This window comes from Zootoca vivipara, chromosome 3 (assembly GCF_965207765.1).
Source record: "Zootoca vivipara chromosome 3, rZooViv2.hap1.1, whole genome shotgun sequence".
NCBI classification, from domain to species: domain Eukaryota; kingdom Metazoa; phylum Chordata; class Lepidosauria; order Squamata; family Lacertidae; genus Zootoca; species Zootoca vivipara.
Window position 1 is genome coordinate 76,452,485 of NC_142586.1, and position 26,659 is coordinate 76,479,143.

A 26,659-nucleotide genomic window follows, 5' to 3' on the forward strand; every position below is an offset into this window, starting at 1 on the left:
GACAGAGCAACAGGAGCTCACCCCGTTGTGCAGATTCAAACTGCTGACCTTCCGATCAGCAAGCCCAAGAGGTTCAGTGGTTTAGACCACAGCGCCACCCGCTCCCTTATACCTTAATATATATTAACCCTACAACTGCCATAGATATCTATGGTAGGTCTCAGGACATAACAGCCTTAATGGTTATACAGTGGTACCTTGAAATCCGAATGACTCGACTTCCGGAGGTTTTGACTTCCGAAGTCGGCAAACCCGGAAGTCTTGTTGCCGTGCGTGCTTCGTGCACGCGGAGAACGGGCACTTCGACAACCGAAGACTTCGACTTACGAAGAGCACTGCAGAACGAATCATCTTCGTAAGTCGAGGTACCACTGTATTTTCAAACATTGGTGCTTCATGTGAGGTCAGGCAAAGAAGGAGTTTTTCTCTAAGGACATCAGGACTCTACACAGTTCTCAGTGGACCATGTTGGCCAACCAGTGAAAGATTTGTCTGCTAGAGCTTGAACTATTTGAAGCCTGATGTAGGTTGGCGAGTCCTGTAATGCAGCTGGCCTCACTTACCTAAGGAGCTGACTCTGCGGACTTAAATGTCCTTCGTTTAATTCTGTAGCTGCATAGGAGCAAATTCCTAGGGGCCATGGGGGCCAGGCCATCACAAAGTTGATGGACATTCCCATCCAAATAGTGTGTGTGTACTGTGTCATGTGATTGATTATGCGGGGTGGGGCTTACCTGTCCCCCCACAATATTTTATTCAAGTTGGCACCTCTGTGCAGATGTCAACTTTATGCTGTCCAAGAGATAAGGATGTTGTTGAGCGCTCGTCCTGTGAGTCTGAGGAAGGCAGGAGAGCTGTGTCCTCAATTTTGGAAAGTCTAAGAGAAGCTGCTCTACCTGCCCCTGAGTGGTGTAGCTGGTAGTTCTTGCTCATCCTCAGGATACTGCAAGGGGCTAGGTTCTGGGATCATGATGCCACAACCCCACACCTCAAGTTGGTGCAGAAGAATCTGGCAGACATGTTTTGGAGATGTTAACACTCGCTTCCTCAATCCCAACCCACTTAGCCCACCATTCTGCACCTTAAGTGCAAATGAACCTCTTGGTCTTAATGCAGATATCTTTCCCAACCATGCTACTAAGACACTTTCTGTTGGAGCGAACAAGGATAAAATTGTGACATTATACATGCACACAAATGTTCTGCTGCTGAGCTATGTGGTTAACCTGCAAGAATTAGGGAGTTGGGTATGTTTAGCCTGGAGAAGAGAAGGTTAAGGGGTGATATGATAGCCATGTTCAAATATATAAAAGGATGTCATATAGAGGAGGGAGAAAGGTTGTATTCTGCTGCTCCAGAGAAACGGACACGGAGCAATGAATTCAAACTACAAGAAAGAAGATTCCACCTAAACATTAGGAAGAACTTCCTGGCAGTAAGAGCTGTTCGGCAGTGGAATTTGCTTCCAAGGAGTGTGGTGGAGTCTCCTTCTTTGGAGGTCTTTAAGCAGAGGCTTGACAGGCATATGTCAAGAATGCTTTGATGGTGTTTCCTGCTCGGCAGGGGGTTGGACTGGATGGCCCTTGTGGTCTCTTCCAACTCTATGATTCTATGAAAATCACAGTCAATATTACTGTAGAAGCAAGGAACCTCAGGCATTAATTTATCTGTCATCCAACTTAACAATGCCTTTGGAATAGGGAATCAAGTTACCAAGTCTGTTTGTATGGATATTTCACCTGTAAGTGTTAGCAAAATACCAACATTGAGTTTAAGCTAAGTGCAACTTGTCCTTCACATTTACCATAATATAAATGGGCACAGATGCTATTTTTCAAGTTGAACATTCAAACTTTGAAGTGGTAGCATATTTAAAGCAGCATTTGTTTTTATACCTGCATGCAATTATGAATGGTCATGAGTCCTCAGGGTGCATTTAAATATACCATTAATGCTGACATATTACACCATAATGGACGCTTTCATGTCACTTTTGTTTCAGTCCCATGCTTTTACTGATTTAAGATTTTTAAGTCAGGAAAGGAGCAGGGAAGCAATAGCTTGGGCGGGGGAGCTGTGGGCATACGTTTAAGAGCAATATTAGGGAATACAAGCGAGAGACAACAGAGCAACAGTGCTCATTTTCTTTCAGTTCAGCCTCAGTGCAAAAGAACACTATGGAAAGTTCCCATGGAATTAGGAAGCCCTTGTACATTTGGAGGATGTACACTGGTACCCTTGTGAAAAATGAAAATAGAATCATGGGCGTAGGCAGGGGGGCAGGAGGGGGCAGCTGCCCCCCCTAGAAGCAAAAAAATTAATGTATTTTACAGACCATAACCAGCACTTTTCTCCTCCAAAAACTGAAGTGGAAAGGGCTTTGCTTTAGCAAGAGCAGCTAAGTCTCCGCTTGCTGGGGGGGGGGGGGACACAGCAGTAACAAAAACACATCAAATAAATAAAGCAAAGTGGCTACCAGTAGTTAAGCAGTTAAGACAATGGAGCATATATCCCCAGGCAAGATTCGATAGCTGACCATTTCACCCTATTGTTCTTAAGTGGGAGTTGTTAATGAGCATTCAGGAGCATTAAGAGTTCTATTGGCGATTTAATGAGGGTGCAGACTCAGAGGATTCAATTTGACTAAGGTGGCTCTGCAAGGCTAAAAAGAAGTGAATAAGAAAGGGGGGAGGCTGTAGCTTTGACAGACACAGTGATGTTTATAAAAAGCATTGGTGTTCCAGTCTGCCCCTCCTCCTGCATCTGTATACTGTAAATCAGGGGTGGCCACCTCCCAAGAGACTCTGATCTACTCAGAGTTTAAAACTGGGGGTGATCTACCCCCTTTTGGGGGGTTCAGGTCAAAGCTGTTGAGTTTTTTTTAAAGGAAGGGAAGCCCTGTTTTTTGGGGTTTAGGTCAAACTTGTTGAGCTTCTTTTAGGAGGGAGGGAGGCCCATTTTTGTTTAGGGCTTCAGGTCATAGTTCAACTTTTTTGAGGGAGGAGGAAAATTTTGGGTGAGCTTTTTTTAGGGGTGCCAGTGACCTACCAGTGATCTACCACAGACATCCAGTGATCTACTGGTAGATCACAATCTACCTGTTGGACGTGCCTGCTGTAAATCAAGCAGAGAGAAAGCTGCTTACAAGGCTCCTGTACATGCAGAGTTCCAGCATCACAGCGTCACCCAGAGGCACCCACAAATATGAGTTATCCCTCTCTCTATTTCTTCCTTCCCTCCCTCCCTCTTCCATCCTTAATAAAATACGGGGGGGGGCAGATAAGCCCCACATAGAAAGCCCATCAACATGGGGGGACGACTCTTTCAAATACGATATTTACCAGTAATTGGGGGGGGGGAGAGGCACCTAGGCCTCTAGGAGTTGGCTGATATGCCTCGGAGTAGGACAATTCAAGAAAGCAGAACGATGCATATGGTATGGTAATATATCAATAGAATTGTAGAATTGTAGTCGGAAGGGACCCCAAGGGTCATCTAGTCCAACCCGCTGCAATGCAGGATTTTTTTCCTAAGGTGGGGCTTGAACCATGGTTGAAATATTATGCTGATATGCAGCAACGCCTCGGAGCCGTCGTGGCTGCGGACATGCCTTGCCTCGTCCTCGCCCGCCCTGCCACCCCCTCTCGCCTGCCCAACCCTCCCGTCCTCTTGCTGCAGAGTTCCAGCATCACAGCGTCATCCAGAGACACCCACAAATATGAGTTATCTCTCTCTCTATTTCTTCCTTCCTTCCCTCCCTCTTCCATCCTTAATAAAATACGGGGGAGGCAGATAAGCCCCACATAGAAAGCCCATCAACATGGGGGGATGACTCTTTCAAATACGGTATTTACCAGTAATTGGGGGGGGGGCACCTAGGCCTCTAGGAGTTGGATGCTATGCCTAGGAGCAGGACAATTCAAGAAAGCAGAATGATGCATATGCTATGGTAATATATCAATAGAATCATAGAATTGTAGTCGGAAGGGACCACAAGGGTCATCTAGTCCAACCCCCTGCAATGCAGGATTTTTTTCCTAAGGTGGGGCTTGAACCATGGTTGAAATATTATGCTGATATGCAGCAACGCCTCGGAGCCGTTGTGGCTGCGGCCGTGTCTTGCCTCGCCCTCGCCCGCCCTGCCACCCCCTCTTGCCTGCCCGACCCTCCCGTCCTCTCCAGCCAAGCAGGGTAGCCACCAACGCTACCAGCCCCAGAAGCACAAGGTGGCCGCTGCTACCGCCGCCACGATGTCATCAGGCCCGCTGGCCCTTTAGCCCCGCCCACTTCGTGGCCCCTCCCCTTCCGTGCCTTGGCCCCGCCCCTGAACGACCATGGCTTGCCCCCCCTAGCTTTGATCCTGGCTACGCCCCTGAATAGAATTTTAAATATTTAAGGTTTGACAAGGGGCACATGTATTAAATGTATGTGTGAGGGGGTGAAGTGGTGGGTGATCCACTTGCACTAGCCAGAGCAGAAGGCTTGAGAGATGTGTTTATTTCTCTTTGGCCTGGTAAGTATTGATTTTTTTTTTTTAACACGCTTTGAAACCAATGGGTGTAAATTACCCATGCCAGCTCTAGGTTTGCCTAGGTAATAGGTCTGGTGTTGGGGCCTCTTGGGGGAATGGGTGGTGGGGCTTTGCATCTTATGCAGTGTTTTTCAACCTTTTTGGGCAAAGGAACACTTGTTTCATGAAAAAAATCACGAGGCACACCACCATTAGAAAATGTTAAAAAAATTAACTCTGTGCCTATATTATTGAGGTTATTAGCTGCTTGAGGTTATTACCGTGTTTCCCACATTTTAAGACACCGTCTTATATTTATTTTACCCAAGAAAATAAGCCTATGGCTTATTTTCGGGGGGTGTCTTTTTTAAATTTTTTTTGCTGTAATTACCGCAGCCAGCGTTGCTGCTGCTGGGTCCCGGAGGCGGCCTGCTGGGTCGGTGACCAGCAGCGCTGCAGGGAGCGCCGGATTGAGGAGGCGGCCTGCCAGGTCGGCGCCCAGCCGCGCCGGTGTGGGACACGGGAGAGAGCAGGAGACTGAGCAGCCACTGTGGCATCGTGCTGCCAGAGACCCGCAGCCACTGAGGAGCTCGCAGTGCCGGGGCTTGCGGGTGGCTCTCGCCTTGCCACCCTTTTTCCTGCTCCCGGGGGAGACGCGGCTTCCATCCCCCATTGCCAAGGAAACAGCCCGGTGGAGAGACGCCAGAGCTGAGGCGCCCCCCGCCTACGGATCCCGCGCGCCGCCCGCCTGTTGCCGCCGCCGAAAACGGCAATGCTTAGGGCCCCCACTCCTCGCGCGAGGTGGAGTAAGGCCCCCCGAGCGGTCCAGGGCTCGCTTCCGAATGCGCAGGGACAGGGCTGCGCTGTTAAACTGTTTGCAAACTCCTTGCCCAAAAGAAAGCTGTCCTGCAGAGTGCCGGATCGAGGAGCCGGTCTGCAGAGTCAGCGCCCAGCAGCGCGGCGCTGGATTGAGGAGGCGGTGCTTCGTGCGGAGCTGCTGGGCACCGACCCTGCAGGCCGCTTCCTCAATCCTGTGCTCCGCGCGGCGCTGCTGGGCCTGACCCGGTAGGCCGCCGGATCAAGGAAGCAGCCTGCAGCTCCGCACGAAGCACCGCCTCCTCAATCCAGCGCCGCGCTGCTGGGCGCTGACTCTGCCTGCTTTCCCCGCAGAAGCGCTTCCCCCTGCTGGCACCTGCCAGGCTCCTCTGGGAAGGAACCACATGCACTCAGCCAGCCAGCCAGCCAGGGATCCTGCAGGCGCGATGCGGCAGCTCACTGCCCCACCGCCGTCTTTTCCCCACGGCACACCAGGCAACACTAGTGTGCCGCGGAACAGTGGTTGAAAAACACTGATCTAATGGATGCATGTCCTCCTCTGCTCTGCCTCTATAACACTTAACCCGAGCTACTGCGAGCAGAAAAAACACAGGCACTACTAGATCTACACCTGTAGTTTTCTGTGGGCACAGCAGGTCATGGCAGATAAGTTCCTTCAGAGCTCATCTGCACCACCCCAACCCTCTCCAGCCAGGAGGTCTGGCAGCTAGCATTATTATTATATGATGTGTACACAGAAGGTCTCCAGTTTTCACCCCCTGGCAACTGCAGAGCTGAGGAGGGAAATCCCTGCCTGAAACCCTGGAGAGCCATTTTCTGTTAGTGAAGGCAAAGTTGAGTTAGATCAGGCTTCCTCAACCTCGGCCCTCCAGATGTTTTGAGACTACAATCACCCCTGACCACTGGTCCTGCTAGCTAGGGATCATGCGAGTTGTAGGCCAAAAACATCTGGGGGGCTGAGGTTGAGGAAGCCTGAGTTAGATGGAGCCAATGAACTGATTTGGTATAGCTTCTTATGCTCATCCACCCCCAAAATATAATAACTGTAAAGCAACCAAAGAAATAACATATGGGGATTATTGCTCTCTCCTGGACTGTTTGGCATTTCGAAACTGTACGTTCCAGCTGTATGTGTGAAGCTTCATGTTCACCAGGGAATAAAGAGCTGCTTTGTGCCTCCATCAAAAGAAAAATTATCATTTTACTGTTGTCTGCATAAAATTGTTTTAATAAACATTATTATTTCCCTGCACAAAGAGTGTAAAGATGGGCAATGGATTATTGCTGAAGGTTTCCAGGAAGAAAAGTTCACGAGTAAAACTCTGAGCCAACTGTACTATACACCACAGGTTAGACAAAAAGGAATAAATTTTATCTTTGAAAAAGAAGAGGAGCAAGAGCCTTCATAAGCTGTCAGGTCAGTGAAACCTGTGCTGCAGAACACATTAAAACATTTTACCTTGCATTAACAATGGCAGAAAGGAGAAAAGCAACTTACTTGGTTTTATATTTTTAACACTGTCACCTTGATCTAGAAACAGTCTGCAAAAAGACATCCTGGAAGCAGGAACATGCAAAAGCCACGTGAGTGGAGAAAAAATAAACCCTACACCCAGCACACCATCAGTGGCATAGATAGCTATAGAGGATGTAGTTTCTGGGCCTGCTAAATGCATACAGATTTGTGACTGTGTAGAGATCTCTGGACCCAATCAGTTGTTAGATTAGGAAGCAGAAGCATGGCAGTGCTGAGACACACTGGGTGTTCCTTTTCCCCTTAGTAAATAATCAGGAGTTTCCAACAGCACCAATTCTTTAGGTGGTAAAACATGTAGTTAAATACAAATCTGCAATCGGATTTTGAAAAAAAAGAAGCATAGATTTATAAGAAAGTGGGATAGAATGGACTTATTGAACAAACCACATGTGAAACTGACATGGACTTGGAATAGACTGCTCCATCTGTATTGGGAGCAACAGCTATATAGATTGTATTAGTTCCTCAGGTCACTGTGACTGGCTTCGCTGAAAGAAAGTAATTCTTTCCACAGCAGAGCAATGTGCTTGGTAATATGCTGCTCAGGGATCCACCACACTTCCATGTGCCCTTAGGCTTTCCCCTGGAAAAGCTCACAGTTTAGTGCTGAATTAGAACAAACAGCAATTGGGAGTTCTATGGATTGCCATTTGTTCTGATATAGCACTGAAGAGCGGGTTTTCTAGGGGAAAGCGCAGGGTAAATGCGAAAATGCTCAGATCTATGCTTTCTAGGCACGGGACAAGCGAAGTATGGACGAGCTCTCAGTGCGCAGTCAAGATGCTGCATTTTGAGTCAATTGCAGTTTCTGGACCAACCTCAAGGCAGCCCCACATAGAGTGCATTGCAGTAATCCAACCTGGAGGTTACAAGAGCATGGACAACAGCAATCAGGCTGTCCTGAACCAGAATAAACCATAGCTGTCATGCAACTAAAGTGGCAAAGGCACTCCTAACTGCCAAGGCCACCTGGGCCTCTGAATCCAGAATCACATCTAGACAATGAACCTGCTCCTTCAGGGGGAGTACAACCTTCATTCAAAGCAGACAACTGACCAAATATCTGGACTCGGGACCAGCCCACTCACAGCTAGGACCCAAGCCCACCTCTGTGTCTAGGTGCCCATCCAGGGCTTGCACAACCTCTCCTAATTTAGATGCCACAGAGAATGTTTCAGTGGGTTTCCAAAGAGTCTAAAACTCCTTCGCCTACAGTAAATGCCAACATATACTGGACAATACAAAAAAGCTTCAATCAACAGCTCCTTGAAGATGCAATGTAGGCAAAGAAGTAGGCCACTATGCACTAGGCACCATTGTGTGGTCTCACACATGTGCACACACATGTGTGCATCCCCATGAACAATATGGAGCTTTCAGCAACAAGGGGGACCGCTGGCACAGCCCCTGCTAATATATGTGTGTTCTGTATCCACCCTACTTGTACACTTGTCTTTGAAGACAGATACTAAAGGAATTTTCACATACAAGACTTAAATAACCTTTGGTGTGTTTTCTGAAGTTATTTATGTGAATGTTTATATAATAATTAGGTGGAACATATATTTCTATAATATGAATGTGAAATCTGGTCAGACTGTAGACAATATGCACCAGTTGAAACTTAAGGTGGTATGTGAAAATGCTCTCCATCAACAGAAAAAGAGTTAATTGGCTTGTGGATTGGGCTGTCAGGTGAGAGACATTTCGGCAGTAAGTATGGCCAAACTTTTTGTCAGCTCACAGCACAACACAGTACCATCTATTCACTTCGCCTTTCCCCCTGTGAAAACAGTCAAAGAACAGGCTCATACCCTACTTATAACCTTGTAATGTTCAAATTTTCCCTCGCAAATTAATATTGCTGCCACCCCAAAGGAGAAGTTTTGTTTGTTACCTCTTACCGACAGTTATTTCGACAGTTCTTTTCTGAGAGACCATCCTCATCTTCTCCAACAATATCCACAGCTGAAAATATCAGTGCAACGAGAATCGCAAAGCAGCAAACCAGTGCAAAGATCACAATGCATTTTTGCTGGGACTGAAAGAGATTAAAATGGAAAGAATAAAAATGCTAGGAAGTGAAGTAATAATATCACAATTGTTATAAAAGCCTTTATGTCATAAATGTAGGCATAACCATTTTATTGAATATAATTCTCTTTCAAAATGCAATTGGTTTGATCAGGGAGGTTTCACAAAACTAATAAAACACAACAAAGTAGTGTCATAAGCCTGAAAGAAATGTTCACATCCCCTCCTTTCTCTTTTTGTCTCAATACGATTGTATTAAAATATTTTCTGCATACATTACTGGGAGTATTTTTTATTAAGCATCGCATACACTAAAGTATGATATGGAACAAAGCTTTTTTAAAATAAAACTTTTCAATCATCCCAAATTTGAGGTGAAAATTGAATCACTGGCACTAAGGTGTGAGCGCACAAAAGAGTACCTTGAAACTGAAAGATGAGCCCTATGATAACAAATCCTGTCTATAAAAATAATATTAACTATGCAAGAAGAATAAATAATAGGGTAAGATATTCCCCATGCTCACAGGGAGGTGACAAAAAAATCATTCTCATGTCAACCTCTCTTATCTTATGGGAGCATCACACTGGATAATGTGGTTGTCACACAGCAAACTCCATTGCTTGTTCAAAAATACACCAACTGAGTTCAAGGCCAATTTTACATAAAGTACCATGAGAAGTGTATGTAACAGGTTCATGCATGTTTGGACTATAGCTGGGGACCTCCCTGTGGCTGCACAGGTGAAAGGTAAGCCTTTATTAAGTAAAATATAAAACTGATTCCATGATCCTGAAAGGCAAAAGCCAACAGGAAGTATATGGAAATTTGTACAAAGGTAATGACAGTCTAAAGCAGACAGTCCCAAACTTCGGCCCTCCAGATGTTTTGGACTACAATTCTCATCTTCTCCAACCACTGGACCTGTTAGCTAGGGATCATAGGAGTTGTAGGCCAAAACATCTGGAGGGCCGCAGTTTGGAGATGCCTGGTCTAAACTGAACATCTTCTACTACTATGAAACAAATAAACAAAAAAAAGCAATTAAAGTTGGATGTGTCCAGTTGTAGATTCATGCAAGCTTTCTTTCCCAATTAGTTCCCACCAATATGCATTTATATTCTAGCACTGTGAGTGATTCCTCATGTATTAATTTAACAGGACAGCTTATATTTGGACGTACTGGGGTCATGGTTCAGGACTGAGGGATATAATTGTTTCTCTGGATAATCTTTCACGGAAGTTACTGGGATTTAAAAGTTTCTCTCTCTTTTTTGCAGATTTTGTGTAGTACCAAAAACATGGGGGAAAGAAACAACTGAAGAAGAACAAAAAAACAAACACTATAAATACTTTTTTATGCTTACAAATAAATTAGATGTTATAATTTCTTAAGAACATAAGGGTATGTGTCTACCCAGGAACTTACAAAACCAAGACTCAAACATCACAGCCATAAGAGTTAGAGAGAGAAATTGAGCACTGAAAGAAAGAGGCAACTTGTGTGATGCTGCTTAAAGCTGCATGCTGGAAAAATACTAACAGAAACCCACAAATTAAAAATACGTAAATTTTTAGGACGGACTATTTTGCTATTGATAAGTCCAATTTATTATTTATAAACCCTTGTGGTCAACTGACCATTACTGCATCCTCCTGATAAATATTTATCTTCTTCCATCTTTTCATATCAGCACAAAGCAGAAATGTCCTTCTAAGGATACTTGCTGATGAGATTACAAGAATTATTTTAATTGTACATCTACCATTTGAAAAAAAATACTGACTGGTATGGCAGATGGGTACCATAAAAAGTATCGGCTTCTGATTTTTTAAAAAAACCATTTCAGCATCAAACATGCTAATTGCACTTTTTCAAAGCAATAAATGAGACATCTGGAAATCTGGAAATAGTTGCACATTGTTTGCATTAAAGTCAATGGATGGTTCTTATAGAGAAGTTGGTAAAATGAGGGCTGGACAAAAGAATTGAGGGGATGCTCATCAAATCTGTAGATGACACCAAACTGGGAGGGGTAGCTAATGCTGCTGAAGACAGAATCAGGATTCAAGATGTCCTTAACAGATAGGAGAACTGGGCCCAAAATAATAAAATGAATTTCAACAGGAACAAATGTAAGGTTTACACTTAGGCAAGAATAACCAGATTCACAAATATAAGATGGGAGACACCTGGATTACCTGTAGGACATGTAAGAAGGATCTAGGTATCTTAGTAGACCACAGGCTCAACATGAGTCAACAGTGTGATGCAGCAGCAAAAAAAAGCTAATGCTATTCTCAGCTGCATCAACAGAAGTATAATGTCCAAGTCAAGGGAAGTATCTGTAAAAGTACCACTCTATTCTGCCGTGGTCAGACCATGCCTGGAATATTGTGGCCAGTTCTGGGTGCCACAATTTAAGAATGATGTTGACAAACTGGAACATGGGCAAAGGAGGCTGACCAAGATGATCAAGGGTCTGGAAACCAAGCCTTATGATGAACTGTTGGGTATGTTTATCATCGAAAAGAGGAGTCTGAGAAGAGGTGTGATAGCATCAAGCTTGTTTTCTCCTGCTCCAGAAGGGAGGACCCGAACCAATGGATTAAAGTTACAAGAAAGGAGATTCTGACTAAATATCAGGAAGAACTTTCTGACAGTAAGAACTGTTTGACAGTAGAAAACAGGGCCGTCTCAAGCCGGTCGGGCGCCCTGGCGCCATGGTGCAGAGATCGCTCCGGCGCATCCGCCCTTGTGGGTGGGCACAGCGCGCAACACGGCTTCCGCGCAGTGCCCTCCTGCCGGCCCGGCGCCCTGGTGCCCTGCGCCACCGAGACTGCCCCTAGAGCCGGGCCTGGTAGAAAAGACTTTAGGAAGGTTGTGGGCTGTCCTTCCTTGGAGGTTTTTAAGCAGAGGTTGGATGGCTATCTGTCATGGATGCTTTAGTTGAGATTCCTGCATTGCAGGTGGTTGGACAAGATGATTATCGAGGTCCCTTCCAACTTTACAATTCTATGATTCTATGAAAATCAATATGAAAAATAGACAGCAACAGAAATCAGCACAACGAACTTATAATCATGCTCATAAATAAGAGATAGTGAACTTGTGGCCCTCCATTTATTGTTAGACTACAATAAACCATAATAAATCATAACTATTGGCTAGGGTGATGCGAGCTGTAGTCCAAAACATCTGGAGGGCCATAGATTCTCCAGGAGTTACGCAGGAATTTAGCAGGCTCTGACCCAGACTCAATAGCGATGGGAGAGGAATACAGAGCCAAGCCTTCAAAGATGACTTAAGTGGGAAGGCAGGGTCATAAAGGAGACAGCAGTCCTTTGTATTATTTTCAGTGCGCTAGACTGTATGTTGGGAGGTATATAATGTTATTTTTTATGCCCCTGAAAAGGATCACGGGTAAGTCATTAAATTACTTTTTTTGAAAAATAAAGTTGATCTACAGAAAATGCAGACATTCCATTAGCTTACAAAAAGACAGTCTGTGCAGTTGCCATAAATAGTATTGCAGTTAGTCTCATTCCACATTGCATCCATTAGCAATCTTTTAACCTTTAATCTCCCGTCTATTTCCACTTTATTTTAAGAACATTAACTGGCATACCAAGCATGACCAGTGTTCCTTTTAGCTACGTATCTTCTCCGAAAGTGACCAATACCATTTGCTTTAAATGGCTTCTTAAAAGATATCATAAAGTAGCTAGAATAATTTATTTAAAATATTTCTTCATAGCAAGGACACAGATCAATATTAGGGGGCCTAAAATGTAATATTTGCACATCATATAAGATCCCAATTTGAGCCTTGTAATCTCTGTTTAAGGGAAAACCAGTACTGCTCTTAACCTCCTAGACGTTTCAAGACCTTGCTACTGATCAGGGTTGAAACCTGGTGGATGGACAATTGGTCTGGATGCAATAGTTTGTCAAGTATACAGACATCATACTGCCAATTGAACACAAATGCTTCTAAATACAATCCTACAATCCCAGTGACAGTCTGAATGTATGCTCTGTAGTGAAAATCTTTATGCCAAACAGCTGCTTAAAAATGGTATCAACATTTTCTTGTTCTGGCATCTGCTCTTCAGTAGACATACACATCACTTGACTCAATGAAACTATATTAGCCGTACTATATTAGCCTCGCCTAGAATGGAGGCTGAGCACAAAAATTATCTTAAAAACTCAGTAACGGATTTTTGTCAACAATCTAGAGCTCAGTATGAGATCAGCTTGGTACAAACTCACTGGTGGATCCAATCTGATACACCCACTGTTCCTTTTGCACCATGATGGCCTTGCTGCTGCCTCTCCTCTCCCCTCCCCTCCTCCATCATGACATGCAGCAGTGACACAGACAACCAGAGGTCAGGTGAGTGCCTCCATCACACCATCCACAACTGCATTTGTGTTTCCCCATTCGCTATAAAAAATGTTATTGGTCCCCCCCCCTTGGCCAAAGTGGGTGAAATTTACAGAAATGGGATCCCCTTCAGGGTGTGTGAAGTCTGCAAAAACTGAAGACAAATAGGCCCAGTGGCTATTTTTGCGGAGAGAGTAAAAGGAATCCACTTTCCTCCGTGATCCCTTATGGGAGAGTGGAATTTGTCTCTTTCTTAACTTAAAAGAGATGGCAGATGGGTGTTTATTCTTGCTTGCACAGTTTTTTAAATTTTGCAGCTTCACACCAAACTTCATTTCTGGTCTTGTTTATGTCCAACAATAGGCCTTTACAGGTTTTAAACAGGGCTGGCAATGGGAAGCTGTCTCATAATGCTGCCTGTGGAATTCTGAAGATCTCTGGCATTGTTTTTTGTTATAGCTGACCAATGTAGATAGGATTAAAAAAACAAACAAACCTACATCTTTAAACTTTTTAAAAAATCATCTGCTGCAGTGCTTTAACAACAACAAAAATCCAGGCAACATTTTGGATAGCTTCACTTGCAAAGCCTAGTGATTTAGATTTTTTTTTTTTTGAAATATACAGTACTGTAAAGGAGGAGGAGGAGGGAAATTTGACTCAGTGGGAAGTTACTGACATTGCACTTTCACTTGGGAGGGGGAGAGACCCACAAATCCCCCAGTTTGCCTGTTATTCCATTCATAAAGAGAGCTAACACACACCCTAGTACAGGGGTCAGCAAACCTTTTCAGCAGGGGGCCGGTCCACTGTCCCTCAGACCTTGTGGGGGGCCGGACTATATTTTTTTGGGGGGAATATGAACGAATTCCTATGCCCCACAAATAACCCAGAGATGCATTTTAAATAAAAGCACACATTCTACTCATGTAAAACACTAGGTAGGCCCTACAAATAACCCAGAAATGCATTTTAAATAAAAGAACACATTCTACTCATTTAAAAACATGCTGATTCACGGACCGTCCGTGGGCCGGATTTAGAAGGCAATTGGGCCGCATCCGGCCCCCAGGCCTTAGTTTGGGAACCCCTGCCCTAGTATATACTTAAAAGAAACAGCACAGCATGAAAGGTGCCTGCCATTTCAAGGAAAGCATCTCTGTCATGTTAGCATGCTAGACTAGGTGCACCTCTATGTATTACTATTTCTGTAATAAATTATAGGGTTGAGGGTGTAGAATTTAGTGCTGAACTAAACTGCTTTTGAAGTGCTACCAGAGTTTAGTTAAGATAAATTTATCTCCTAACACTTCAAGCAGGACACTGATATAAAACTAAAATTAGATCAGCACTCGGGCAACTATCAACTGAGGTCTTCACTAACTGCAGCATGGAGGCACTACCTTCCAATGCGCTATTGAAACAATATGGCCATTGTTTATAGTTGGTAGTTAAAACAGTGTGTGTGTGTATGAGAAGAGCAGTACTGGATGAGCCTAAAAATCTACCGGTAATCCAGCACTTTACAGTAACAAACCAAATGCATATGGAGAGGCCACAAACACGTAAGGGCAATAGGCTTCTCCTGTTATTAGTATCCAAAGATTTTTAAACAGAGGTTGGGTGGCTATCTGTCATGGATGCTTTAGCTGAGATTCCTGCATTGCAGGGGGTTGGACTAAAGGACCCTTGGAACCTCTCCCAACTCTACAATTCCATGATTCTGTGACCTACAGTTCTGAACCTGGAAGCTGCATATAGCCAACGTGACTAGCATCCACCTGATATTCCCCCATGACTAAATAAAGTACAATATCTTGAAGTATGTTATGTGCGGCTTGTTGTCAGATGAACTAGTATCAGTGTTAAAAATGACTATACGCCCTGTATCTGAATCATATTGTGGATTATGATAAGTTCTTATATTTTTAATATAGAGGAAGCTTGTTAATTTGTCATTTTAATTGTTTTGTTGTATTTTTCATATAAATTGCCTTGGGAATTTGATTGAAGGGCTGGGTCGAGGGTATATAAAAGTAAAATAAAACTAGTTCTGTTTCTCTCGCACATAAGACTGGGATACCTCCCTTTCAGCCTTTAGAATTAACATACTCTATACAACTATTCTGAGTGTGTGGCCTTGAGATTACTGTACTCAATGCTTTTATCTGCCTTAGGTCTTGTTCTTCCTAAGCTCTGTTGTTGTTTTTTCTTGCCCACCAAGAACAAGAGTTAAGAGGATCCCCTCTCGGGCTATGCGTTGGTTACCATAGCAACTCCCTATATTCTCAGTCTTCAGAATACTACAGTACAAGTTTGGTTCCTATAACAACATTATAAAGGCAATAAAAATGAATCTGAATCTCAGGTAACTTGAGACTGATGTAACAAAGCTACAGGAGAATTGGTATTTGGAGAAATGCCACTTTGAGGAACAGAGTTTCAAAACATAAAAGAAACATCTTTCTAGAACAGCAGTGTAGAAAAGCTCCTGGAGTGTTTTAGCCCAGAATATTTTATCTGTCTGGTAGCAATAGCAAATAATAAATACAACTGGACTATTTCTTAACTTACTTGTGAAACCTAAAAATCTGATGAATATTCCTTTTCCCCCTAACACAAACACTTTACCAAGAATAAATTCCAGGTCATATATTTTAATTTCCCTCCCCCCTTTAATGTATGGTATTTCAGTCTGTCCCAATAATCAAGAATACTAAATTTAGATATCGCTTAAACACAGAAAGAATGTATACACATCCAAAGGAAACTCAGTCTTATGCTTCCTGACCTGCCTATCCTCTCTCACCTATGCACACATGGATGGGAATCACTATTATTGCAGATCTTTCCCATCAAGTTCCACAAAGTGCAACATGAGGAAACCTATATACTCCATACATATTCATTTGGCCATTCATTGCAAACCACAAACAACCAAAACCACCACACACTGGCTGGAAAATGTAACAAGGAATTTACTCGAAAGCTAATCTAAAGGAACGAACTCATGGTCATTCAACTAAGCCAAATAATTAACAAAGCCATGTATAGGTCAGAGTCATAGAATAAATGCACTGTGCAAGATGAATGTTTACATGACTGAACCATTCAGCAATAGGCTAAATATTCAACAAGGTCCTGATGCCAACAAAAAGTTCACAAGTAATAGTGGGTGGAATGATAATGGAATTCTTCAGAGGTTTAAAACAGAAACATTCTTCGTCCACCCTCTTTGATTACATCTAGGAGGTTTCTAGATATCTTTAAGATATTTATTTTATCACTGCCCATTAAAAACATGCCACATATTTTCTTCTTTCATTTAAATGACAAAGAGAATAATATATTGTCAGCTGTCCAATAAGCACATGTTAGTGCTTTCTGCTAAATGTCCGTGCTTTGTATTTCTTCTGCCTTGGTGCTCTTATTATTTCATTATCATCTTATTTTATTCAAATAAATTATTAAAATAAAGGGTTAAATTTTCATACGGCAGTCTGCCTTCATTGCATATTTAATGAAGAAATCCTGTGTTTTCCTGTTCCAGTTAGGGTGGATCCAAAAGCTTACAAGGAAGGCGATGCAATTTTCTTTCTCCTGCCCCTAGTATTTTACACCAAAGAGTCTAAAGATTTGTTTTGAAAGAAAACAGGCAAGATACTTTAACTGCTCTGGGGTTTTGTTTTGTTTTGTTTGCCAATTTTAAAAACATTTACACACCCTAAGCTGCATTTGTCTGCTTACTGGAATACTTCACTTTATGGTTTAACATATTACAAATGGCAAGAATACAGAATTCATCCACTCAAAGTCATATGCAAGGTAGCAAAATCAATAGATGCCATTAAGCCATGAGAAATAAATCTACACCAGCGCTGTTCTTGGAACACTTGTTTTATTTACATCTGAATCTACCAAATTATACCTTTTTATGTTACTGAGAACACCTACACACCTGCTCTTCTGAATCAAGATTCCTTTTAAACAGCAATCTTCTCATTAGAAAGGTTTTTGTTATACTGTATATTATCAGTGCCAGAGATATTTGTCACCGACTTGCCTTCCCCCTCCAATAGCATATTGATAGTGATACTGTTAGCCACTTGCAGCTTGGTTTAAATAACTGCACTCTGCTGTTTTCACTAGCAAGTTCTATATACATCATATCCCTGTCTAGCCTGTAATATTTTTTCTTAGGCTGCTAAAAACCAAATCGCTTCTTACCATTCTGATCCAGGAGAGTCGAGCAGTGCTAAAGGAACTGTGGCTGTAGTGCTGCTTAGAGGAGCCAGCGGAGGCTTTAGAGGAACAGAGTGTTTTATGTGTGGAAAACGCATCACCACCTATTATATTTCAGTCATTCAATTGCTAGCCTTGATGTTTTGGAAATCATCAGCCAATCCAGGCAAGGAAAAGGGAGGGCTTGGAATGTGCATGTAGCATAGTTTTGTGCAGTTAGAAGAGGAAGAAGATACATCTTATTTGCATTTTTATTCACTGCATGTAGAAAATGACTCCCTATTCTTTATTCAAAAGCAATTCACACATAGTTTTTAAGCTTCTTCAGTGGGTTGATTGAAAACATGTATTATGCAGAATGGCACCCTGCCAGATTACACAAAGGTTTGCCATGCTACCCAAATCCTGACTTACAGTGCTCAGTGAATCCAAATTTGGGATTCTCCTAAATCCCCAGTGCCTCTAACTATGCCAGAAAATGTGCTGGCAATCAAAATGTGCATCCACATGCTACCAGTTGGTTATTATCTTTTTCTTGCGCTATGCTTCTGTTATGTCGTGAGTGTGATTTCAGCTCTTCGTGAAGTCAGCTCAGAATAGTGATTCAGCATACTAGCAAGGAACTGCTAGGAGTCAAGTATAACAAGAACAGTCTTCTTTATTGCAGTAGGAATCTTGACTGACTGGAGGGAAACGGTGAGCTCCTTTTATACTCTCAGGAGCAGGGGTTGGGGAAAGGATACATTTAGATTTTGGTGGGAACCTATCAGAGTGAAGATCCAAATTGTGCTAACAAGTTAACCAGTAGCAACTGTCACCGCACCCATTTGAATCGCCCAGGAGCGGGAAAGGTAGTTACAGGACTAGCAGAGAAACTCATGTACACAAATTAAACCAATACACAACAGCTTCTTTTTAAAATAAAATAAAAATTCACCTGACAAATGCAAGCAATTAAATGACTCAAGGGATTTAACTCAAGGGAATAAAAAATGACCCTGTATAGTACCAAGTAACTTATGGATATAATTATCTGCTTTTGCTATGAGACAGTGTGCTAACTGGTCTAAAGCCAAATGGCTTTGTGACAAACCATGTTTCTTCTTTGGAAATCCCAGAGTCAGTTGGGTGGCTGACATTGTCTGCTCCGATGCAAGAGAAGGCTGGGTGGAGAACAATATCCTACTACAAGGAAGTATAAAGAATGAATTGTTCTTTTTTTAAAAATGAACAAACTCCAGGGAAGCAGGCAGACATTTGCCCTTTTAACACAACCATGCCTAAGTATGCTGAATGTACAACAGGCAGCAGGATTGTGATCACTCTACATGGGCCCTGTGCACTTGGGCTCAGTTGTGTAGGGTGTAACATAACAGTGTGATGTCTACATACTGGTACATAAAGCCTAACATATATATCTCAAAGCATACTGCCCATATTATAGTAAGGATAGTAAGTTATCAGACCTAAGCACTTGGTATGACTGCAGAGACATCACTACACATTAAATTCAGTGCACATGGGTGTGACAGGCACAGATTTGCACTAATAATAATAATAATAATAATAATAATAATAATAATAATTTATTTATTTATACCCTGCCCATCTGGCTGGGTTTCCCCAGCCACTCTGGGCGGCTTCCAACAGAAAAATGAAATAAAACAATCCATTAAACATTAAAAGCCTCCCTAAACAGGGCTGCCTTCAGATGTCTTTGTTTAGACTGGAGCAATTATGGAACTGGATTGCCGTCCACACCCTGATGTAATATTTTCCAGTGGAGGCTGGTCCATTAGAGGAAACAGGGTCCAGCTGCTCAGCCCTGCTTGGACTCTTCCCCTTTCCCACCAATCCTGTCCTGTCTGGCTGAAAGAAGACATTGGCTTGGGGAAGTCTATAGCTCTTTTGGATTCTCTGGTTAGAGCTTAAAAAGCCTACATAGAAGGAAGTTGGGAACTTTGATCCCAGGCAGGCTTGCTCCTTGTTTTAAAGTCCAAGCAAATGTGAGTGGAGACCCGGGGGATGGGGGTGGGGTTGGAAGCCTGCCAATCCATTTAAAAGGCAATATAAGAGCTGAGTAAGGATTACATTAGACACAGGGTGTGGGTGGCTTTAAAACAGGATTAGACAAATTCATGGAGGATAAGGATATTAATGGCTACTAGCCATGATGGAGCAAGTCTTCAACCTCCACTGTCAGAGACAAGATACCTCTGAACACCAATTGCTGGGAAGTGCAGGTAGGCAGAGCACTGTTGCCCCCAGACCCTGTTTGCAGGCTTCCCATGAGCATCTGAATGACCACTGAGAAATGGATACTGGCCTAGATGGGACCAGTGCCTCTTCTTAAGTTCTTAAGAAGACATAAAAGTGAATGAGCTGGGGGCAGGGGCAGCCCGGATAATTTCGCTGCTCCCCCCCCCCCCCCGCTGAGAGAAGTAACTGTGGCAGAAGGGATTCCCTTCAACAACATAAAACAGTTTTCAGTTAAGTGCTAATTATTTGTACAACTGCAGAGCTTAAGTGTCCACAGTATCTTTGCAAGCGAAGAGGACGGGAAGAAAGCCAGAACAACTTGGCTATGCCTTGGGAACCTATTTGCACCTCTGGAATCTTTTTGGCTCCCAAGAAGGCCCACCACATCCAGTGTCCACCAGCTGCCACTGGGACCCAGACTCTCAGAACTTCATGGCCACCATAACAACCATGACTTGCCTCTAACATCAATGGTATACACTGACATAAAAATAAAGCATTTTGTACCCCACCCTTGTCTTTCTTGTTCTGGCCCTGCCAGAAGGGCAGGAAACCCCACAGCTTCCTCCTCTTGCTGCTAAGGACAAGCGCTGCCTGAGAGGATTTCCAGGAAACAGGAATAGCATCTGCAACAATACCAGCAAGCAAGCTCAGCTCTCATGTGCTGTGGCCATTCATGTCTGCTGTCACATAACCCAGTTTGATGGTGGCTGGCCTCCACATAAGGAAAGTGTGATGCTCCCATTTAAAAGTGCAGTTGCTACTCTCGGTCCTAGCAGGGAGGAGCGCAGCCAAGTGAGTGAGCAAGCAGGTAGCCGTCACATTCTAGAGTCAGGTGGCTGAATCACCCCACGGTCTTCATGGTCTTCCAGTTGCTGGGTTCCCAGGGCTTGCCTGGACAGATGTGCTCAGCATGTGGGCAGCAAGGAGCTGATGTGGCGGCAGCATCTTCCCTGTTGGAGTCCTGGAGGGAGGGCGGACAGTGGGCCCCTTAGATGCCATCTGGCCCCTCCCTAGCACCAGGCCTTCCTATATTGGCCTGCCCATGTAATAAGATCAATAGGAAAGCTCTACTGGTCATCCTGTTGGTGTCAAGCACATTTTGTGGTGACCCAGGTCTTTTCAGTGGTGTTGTCTCAGCTATGGAACTCCCTTCCCTAAGTTATGCCTAGCCCTGTAATTGTTTATTTTTTTGCTGCCAGCTGAAAACCCATTTATTCACCTGGACTTTTGTGGGAGTCAAATAGGATATGCTGTGAGTTACAAAATGGCACTGCTGTCTGTTGTGCATAGATATTTTTTGATGCATATTAATAATAGAATCTTAGAATAGTAGAGTTGGAAGGGACCACAAGGGTCATCTAGTCCCACGCCCTGCAAGGCAGGAATCTTTTGCCTAACATGGGGCTCAAACCCACAACCCTGAGATTAATAGTCTCCTACTCTACCAACTGAGCTATCCTTCCTTTAACGATTTGCTGTTTTATTGGAGATTGATCTTTTTTCTGTAACATGTCCTGGGATGATAGCAGGATGCACAGTGGAAAATAAATTATAATGACGGGTGAATGAATAAACAAATCAACAAACAGAATTCTCTCCATAATTATCACCTCCATTTAGAGCAGAACTGAAACTAATCTAGTACTGTAACTTTATAGCATTGTTTACAAGTTACAGAACTGCATCCAAATCTTCATCAAAGCTTTGGGAGGACTTAAGCATTAGGTTGTGGGACGCGGGTGGCGCTGTGGGTTAAACCACTGAGCCTAGGGCTTGCCGATCAGAAGGTTGGCGGTTCGAATCCCTGCGATGGGGTGAGCTCCCATTGCTTGGTCCCTGCTCCTGCCAACCTAGCAGTTCGAAAGCACGTCAAAGTGCAAATAAATAAATAGGTACTGCTACAGCGGGAAAGTAAATGGCGTTTCCGTGTGCTGCTCTGGTTTGCCAGAAGCGGCTTTGTCATGCTGGCCACATAACCCGGAAGCTGTATGCCGGCTCCCTCAGCCAATAATGCGAGATGAGTGCTGCAACCCCAAAGTCGGTCACGACTGGACCTAATGTCCCTTTACCTTTACCTAAGCATTAGGTACTGTGCTGTTTTGTTGACCCCACCATTACATTCATGTGCATTTCTTCTGGGGCCATTCACAGCCATTACCTTTTGTCCAGGTAGACAGCACTGGAATAAATGAAAGTGCCTTTGCCTTTATTAAGCAACTGGGCAGGATCTCAAATAATTTCATCATCGATAGCAAAGCTGTTCTTACTACTAAAGACAAGTGGGTGTTAGTGCAAATCCTAAAAGTATAATGTTAATACCGCATCTAGTTTGATCCTCAGTTGAAGATTCTAATAAAATTTTATGGAAAGAGATATAGCCTGCTATATAAAACTGAAGGTTTCGTCTATCTAAAAAGATAAGGTTTACTCCTTAGCCTTTACTTCTCCTAAAGATGTCCCACAAGGCACCATCCTCGGGGTTTACTCCTGCAGCGTTTCTCATGAATGAGTATAGTCACAAGGCTGTGGAGATTTAGGATCAGAATTTTCCTTCTCCTAGATGGGCTATCTTCCCAGGTTGATGAGCCCCATCTGCCCCTCACTTCCCTCTACAGCATGTGCAATAACTGACTTTTGAACCCACTATTGGTCTTGTCTGCTCAGTCTGCCAGAGCCTAGTCCTTAACTCACTGAGGCTTTGAGACCCATTGGCTACATTCATCTGATATAGCTGGCCAATAAAAGCCATTTTCAGGTGTATGGCCACTTTCACATGCTGACAGCTTCTAGGAACCACAGGGACAGCTGAGCGCAGGGTGAGGAACAAAGGTGGACAAACTACCTGAGTAGGAGGAGAACATGCCCCCCCACACTAGAGGTACTTCCCTCCCCCAACAGCACGTACACCGCACATGACTCTTGTGAATATATAGGAGGCATAAAATGGCTACAAAATGGGTCTTATTGCTTGGTTCATAGGCATCAAATTTTGGTTTCTCTATCCCAGGCATAGGGAACCTTTGACCCTCCAGATGCTGCTCAACTACAATTGCCATCAGCACCAGGAAGCATGGTCAATGGCCAGGGATGATGCGATTTGTAATTGAGCAACATCTGGAGGGCAGAAGGTTCTTCTCCACACATGCTTTAACCAGAGTGATATATCTCTGTACTACAAAGATCCTTGTTTTTCTGGGGACTCTACTCCTGCAAATTAGTACAACTCCAAGGCTTCAACCAATCTTACTTTAGCTTGATTATTGCATGTTTTACAGATGTGAAAGTCCTACTTGCATTCAACATGAGACTGATTCCTAGGGGACTTACCTTAGGCCTGTACCCACCGGGGAATGGAAAGTAGAGTGATGTACTTTAATTTCAATTTTCACTATTGTAATTGTATAGGTAACATAGCAAGGTATCAGTAGTTTTCCTAATTGCCCAGTAAAAAGTAAAACATGCTCTCACATTCCAGTGTTCAGTACAGAGCTAGATGGACCATTGATCTGACTGAGGCTTCCTACGGTATGTTCCTATGTAATGCAATTGGATAGGAGCAGAAAATTCCACAGGCCTGGCTATGTCATAGCAGCAGGTTTGCACCTCTAGACGCACAGCAAGTCAGGGCACCTAAGCGCCACTTATACTTTAAGCCTGATTTGTGATATACTAGCCAAAAGGTTGGCCACTAGTGGCATAAAACCAACAACAGTTCACAGATTTATTAAAAGACTGTGTAGTCTTGCAGCAACTTGCAGACCAGATTTACGATATGTTATAATTTTACCGTCTATGCCGATATTATACAATAGTAAGCCGGATAGATAAACATGTCTTGTTGACATGAAAAATGGCTAAACAAAGCCCAATTTCATTGATCTCAGCTACTGATATTGTCTGTCTTTTCAAACAGCAAGCCAAGCCAACAGCAGCAGCGATCAATATTCCATAATCCATGCTTTTGTTCTGTGCTCTCTTGGCTGAGTCTTTCATTGACATAGAGAAATGATTAAACCTCACGTTCCTTTTGGCCACTAGAGAGTGCCACAGTGCTGCAGAACCTCTTAGTTGAAGTTAAACAGCCAATTTGTCTTTTGACAAAACCGATCATTAAAAATGATACCTTGTGCTACCATAGCTGCCAAGTTTTCACTTTTCTCGCGAGGAAGCCTATTCAGCATAAGGGAAAATCCCTGTAAAAAAGGGATAACTTGGCAGCTATGTGCTACTGTACTGTTGTTATACAATCTGGGTGTTTTTCTTGAAGGATGTAAAGAAAAAGCATTTTCAAATCTATTGGGGGGGATACACACAATAAGTAATTAATCTAGTCTGCATACTTTGTATTCTAAAAGCAATAGACTTCATGCTTTCATCAAATTGTTCCTAGGTGAGAAGCACATATAAGTTATTTGATTAACATGGCCATTGGCACCCATCACAGATACTATTTTTGCAGTGCTCCAGGAAAATGTAGTGCAGAGATTTAATGTTGTACAATTACTACCTTAATGAACTGGCCACGACATCTATGAACACAGCACAAGTTCATTGGTAGTTTAGAGAGGAGGTGGGTAGAGGTGAATGATCCACTGCTTCCAAAACCTTGCCAGCTCACACTGGTCAGAGCAGGGAGTGAGATGGTGTCCTACTCTGGCTAGGTTTGGTTTCAATCTCTGAAAACACAGCAGCAGGAACAGCAACTACCACCAGTCACAAAAGGAGTTCAATAGCAAAGTCAAGGTGAATTTGAGGTCAAGCACAAGAGAGCAGTCAGGAATTGTGCATGATCGAAAGGCAGAGCCAGGGGAAGAGATCAGAAGCTAGAAAGATCAGACACTTCTGTATACAACACTAATGTGTCACATCATATGTAACTGATATTTAGAAAAGACTTCACAATCTGAGAAAAGAGACAATGCACATAACTTTTGTAAACCAAGAAAATCTCTCCTCTGTCTCTCTCTGTGTGTGATTACTTGAATAAGAATAGAAATGCATATGCTGAGCTTTGGGAAGGAGCTTCAAGGCTCTGGCAGGGTCCTAGAGCCCTCCCACCTCCTTCCCAAAGCTGAGAAAGCGCTAACTAGGCTTTGGGAAGGAGGCAAGAGAACACTAGGACCCTACCAGAGCGCTCATGCCTCCTTCCCAAAGCCCAGTGCCACACTTACCCAGCTTTGGGAAGGCAGCCTGAGGGCTGGGGTGTGTGTGTGTGTCAAATGTTGCCAAGGGCCACATAAAGGCCCCCCTCGAAGGCTGCATGCGGCCCTTGGGCCATGCATTGGACCACCCTGCTCTAGAGCCATGTGCTGCATCATTGATCAGCCACCTGGGCTTGGACCTTCTGGCAGCAAGACTCTCAAGGGTTGGGGGGTGATTCAGCTCTGCTCTCCACCCTTAGAGTCCTTCCAGGGAAACCCTGGAGGCTGGCCTGGGAAAGTCCCTCCCAGTATACTAGGGTCTTCAGTGCTCTCTCTCTCCCCCCCCCCGCACATCTGGGTCTTTTGGGTCATTAGGAGTGCTAGGTCCTCACTGGAAGATTCATAAGGTTAGGGCAGGCATCCCCAAACTGCAGCCCTCCAGATGTTTTGGCCTACAACTCCCATGATCCCTAGCTAACAGGACCAGTGGTCGGGGAAGATGGGGATTGAAGTCCAAAACATCTGGAGGGCTGAAGTTTGGGGATGCCTGGTGTAGAATAGTGGGTCAGAAGGATGAAGACACAGCTCTCAAAACAACCAGCTCTTTATTCTAGCTCTGAGTCCAGACTGAACAGTAGCTTAGCCAACAGGCTTATATAGTACTCAGTAACTTGCAACAGTAACAAACTTCCCCTAGCTACCCAATCCGTGAACAGCACTCTCAATCCTTCATTTGAGGCAGCCCTGTTTAGGGAAGCTTTTAATGTTTGATGGATTTCTGTATTTTAGAATTTCTGTTTTTTTGGAAGCCGCCCAGAGTGGCTGGGGGAACCCGGCCAGATGGGCGGGGTATAAATAATAAATTATTATTATTATTATTATTAATTGCATGTTGTGGACCTGAGTGAGAACTGCAGCCACAGTGAGCAGGGTAAGAACTGCAGCCACGGTGGCAAGAAGGAGTACTGCAGTTAACTTAATACATAACACCTGGGTTAGGGCATACAGTAGTATGTAGTTGGCATAACAAAGCAGCTTAGGAACAGGTAGATGCAGTTCTGCCCTAGAATATCTCATTTTGAACCCTACTAGTAGTGGTAATTTTATGCTCATGGAACTTTCCATGGGTGTAACTGAAGCCTCAAAAGTGTATGTGATCCCTCTGCTTCCAACAACAAGGTCAACAAGGCACCTTTGCCATAGCCAACCCTTCCATCATCATCATCATCATCATCATCATCATCATCATCATCATCATCTATTTATTTATTTATTTATTTATTTATTTATTTATTTAAATTTGCTTCTTCTTAAGCCAAAAATGGGACCCAGGTGGCGCTGTGGTTAAACCACTGAGCCTAGGGCTTGCTGATCAGAAGGTCGGCGGTTCAAATCCCTGTGACGGGGTGAGCTCCCGTTGCTTGGTCCCAGCTCCTGCCAACCTAGCAGTTTGAAAGCACATCAAAATGCAAGTAGATAAATAGGAACCGCTGCAGCGGGAAGGCAAACGGCGTTTCCATGTGCTGCTCTGGTTTGCCAGAAGCGGCTTTGTCATGCTGGCCACATGACCTGGAAGCTATACACCGGCTCCCTCGGCCAATAATGCGAGATGAGCGCGCAACCCCAGAGTCGGTCACAACTGGACCTAATGGTCAGAGGTCCCTTTACCTTTACCTTTAAGCCAAAAATACTCCCAAAGTAGCT

General features: G+C 43.7%; 1 protein-coding gene across 3 annotated transcripts in view; it reads right to left on the reverse strand.

The window, feature by feature from the left end:
- PLD5 (phospholipase D family member 5) overlaps window positions 1-26,659 on the reverse strand; it is an 89,804-nt gene that overhangs the window by 38,592 nt on the left and 24,553 nt on the right. Inside the window, exons 1-2 of one of the 3 annotated variants that reach the window (XM_035110555.3) lie at window positions 17,538-17,668; window positions 8,782-8,925 (exon numbers count right to left, since the gene is read on the reverse strand). In XM_035110555.3, coding sequence (XP_034966446.2) covers window positions 8,782-8,831 — 50 coding nt within the window. In that variant the 5' untranslated portion in view covers window positions 8,832-8,925; window positions 17,538-17,668. Of the gene's footprint in view, window positions 1-8,781; window positions 8,926-17,537; window positions 17,669-26,659 lie in introns of those variants that run through there. The other 2 variants (XM_088666486.1, XM_088666487.1) reach the window with 2 other exon arrangements.